The sequence below is a fragment of the Oryx dammah genome, unplaced genomic scaffold, assembly GCF_014754425.2.
Source record: "Oryx dammah isolate SB20612 unplaced genomic scaffold, SCBI_Odam_1.1 HiC_scaffold_5, whole genome shotgun sequence".
Taxonomy (NCBI): domain Eukaryota; kingdom Metazoa; phylum Chordata; class Mammalia; order Artiodactyla; family Bovidae; genus Oryx; species Oryx dammah.
This window is the reverse complement of record NW_024070189.1, coordinates 69572506-69574974: the sequence shown is the minus strand read 5'-3', so window position 1 is coordinate 69574974 and position 2469 is coordinate 69572506. Positions and strand designations below refer to the sequence as shown.

Sequence of the window (2469 nt, the reverse complement as noted above, 5' to 3'; positions counted from 1 at the left end):
TATGTATATTGTTACTTTTGCATTGTTGTGGTTGTTCAGTCACTAAGATGTATCTGACTCTTTGCAACCCCAAGAACTTCAGCACACCAGGCTTCCCTGTCCTTCACTATCTCCCTGAGTTTGCACAAACTCATGTCCATTGAGTTGGTGATGCCATCTCATCCTCTGTCACCCAGTTCTCCTGCTGCCCTCAATCTTTTCTAGCATCAGGGTCTTTTCCAATGAGTCAGCTCTTCACATCAAGTAACCAAAGTATATGAGCTTCAGCTTCAGCATCAGCCCTTCCAATGAATATTAGCATTGATTTCCTTTAGGATTGACTGGTTTGATACCCTTATTGTCCAAGGGACCCTCAAGAGTCTTCCCTAGCATCATCGTTAGAAAGCACCAATTCTTTGGCTTTCATCCTTCTTTATGGTCCTACTTTTTCATCTGTACATGATTACTGGAAAAACCATAGCTTTGAATATATGGACCTTTGCCAGCAAAGTGATGTCTTTGATTTTCAATACACTGTCTAAGTTTGTCATAGCTTTTCTTCCAATAAGCAAGTGACTTACTTAGCAAACTCTAAGTTACTGTCATTGCTGAATTTAAATGTGTCACAAATCAAGTTTCCCAGAAGCAAAGTGAGATAGACTTTGCATGCAGAAAGTTTATTGGAGAGTCTTCTCAGTATGAAGACCTATAAAATGGGAAGTTAGCTAAGGAAGCAAAACTGGATATAGGGAGAAGTGGTCCATGATGCCTATATGTATAGTGCTCTGGAGTTGGGGAGCTCTGGGGAGCTCTGGAGCTGGATGGACCCTCAGAGTCAAACTGAGGCAAGGTAGCCAAGCCTTTTTAATCCTCCATTGACCTCTCCAGGCATCCTCCACTATCCCAGGGAGAAGCAAGGCCTAGGGCAAGATGTCTCTTCTCAGCTATGGGCAATTCCTTGAGAAGAACACAGCTAAAAGCTTCCACCTGTCAACTCTTTCAATGACCATGGAATGAAGGATATGTGTCTTCTATTCTTGTAACTCTGTCAGCCCAACTTTTTGTCCAAATTGCCACACTCATCATGAACATGATAGATTGAGTTGATGTCTAAATTTGACTAACCTTAATCAGAGAATGACTTTTATTCTTAGTACAGCACATTCATATCTCTTCCAATGAAACTACAATTGGTTAGGTCAGGTTTCCTGGCCCCAGAGCACACCTCCAGGTGCGAAAACCAACCTAGTTCTGCCCAACACCACAAGAACACCTCCCCAGAAGTTTCTTGAGAGCACCAGCCACTTCCTTGTTCCTCAGGCTGTAGATAAGTGGGTTGAGCATAGGGGTAATCATGGTATAGAAGGCTGAGACCACCTTGTCCTGCCTGGAAGAATGATAGGCCTGAGGCCGCATGTAGGTGATCATGGCAGCCCCGTAGAAGAGAGACACAGCTGCCATGTGGGAGGAACAGGTAGCAAAGGCCTTTTTCTGACCTTCAGCAGAACGCATGTGGAGCACAGTTATCAGGATCCTCAGATATGAGGCAGAGATGACAGAGAAGGGCAGGAGCAGCATGAGGACACAGCACACATAGATCATAGTCTCGTAGAGGGAGGTATCAGCACAGGCCAGCTTGAGCACCGCAGGGACCTCACAGAAGAAGTGGTCAATCTCTTGGGAGCCACAGTAAGGGAATCGTAGTGTAAAGATAGCCTGGATCAGCCCATCCACCAGGCCAAAGAGCCAAGATCCTGCCACCATGAGCCAGCAGACACGGTGGCTCATGACCACTGAGTACCTCAGGGGGTTGCTGATGGCCACATAGCGATCATAGGCCATGAAAGCAAGCAGGAAGCACTCATCCCCCAGGAGGGTGAGGAAGAAGAGGATCTGGAGCCCACAGCCTGTGAAGGAGATGGAGCCATGGCCCAGAAGATAGTCAATGGCCATGCGTGGTACAATGGTGGAGATGAGCATGAGGTCCATGAGTGACAGCCAGCTGAGGAAGAAGTACATGGGACTGTGTAGACGGGAGTCAGTGTTGATGAGGAGGATCATGAGCCCGTTGCCAGAGAGGGCCACCAGAAACATGACCACGATGGTGGAGAAGAGGAGGAGGTGCAGTGGTGAGTGTGTGAAGAGGCCCAGGAGGATGAAGTGGGAGATGCAAGTCTGGTTTCCCAACAAGTCCATTGTTCCTTCAGAGGGAAGTGCCATAGAGAGGACTGGGATCTGGAAGCAGGAGGTCTGTGTTCAGTGCCATAATACTGAGATCATTGCAAATTTTTCCAATATGTTGCCCTCTTTAAATGTTATTTGATTTAGAATAAAAGGTATGGTTTCCTTAAAAAAAAATCCTAACAAAAATGCAGGATACTTCTGTTGCCTTTACTTTTAAATCTTTCTGCACATAATTGAGAAGCCTGTCTTAACCCATTATTGTTAAAGTAAGCACTGCTTCTACTTCTGCTAGGATTGGTCTGTACT

General features: G+C 45.9%; 1 protein-coding gene across 1 annotated transcript; it reads right to left on the bottom strand.

The window, feature by feature from the left end:
• Window positions 1-1224: 1224 nt before the first annotated feature.
• LOC120864528 (olfactory receptor 56-like) lies at window positions 1225-2175 on the bottom strand. Its single transcript, XM_040241593.1, has one exon. The coding sequence runs from the start codon at window positions 2173-2175 to the stop codon at window positions 1225-1227; it is 951 nt and encodes a 316-aa protein (XP_040097527.1).
• Window positions 2176-2469: the final 294 nt, after the last annotated feature.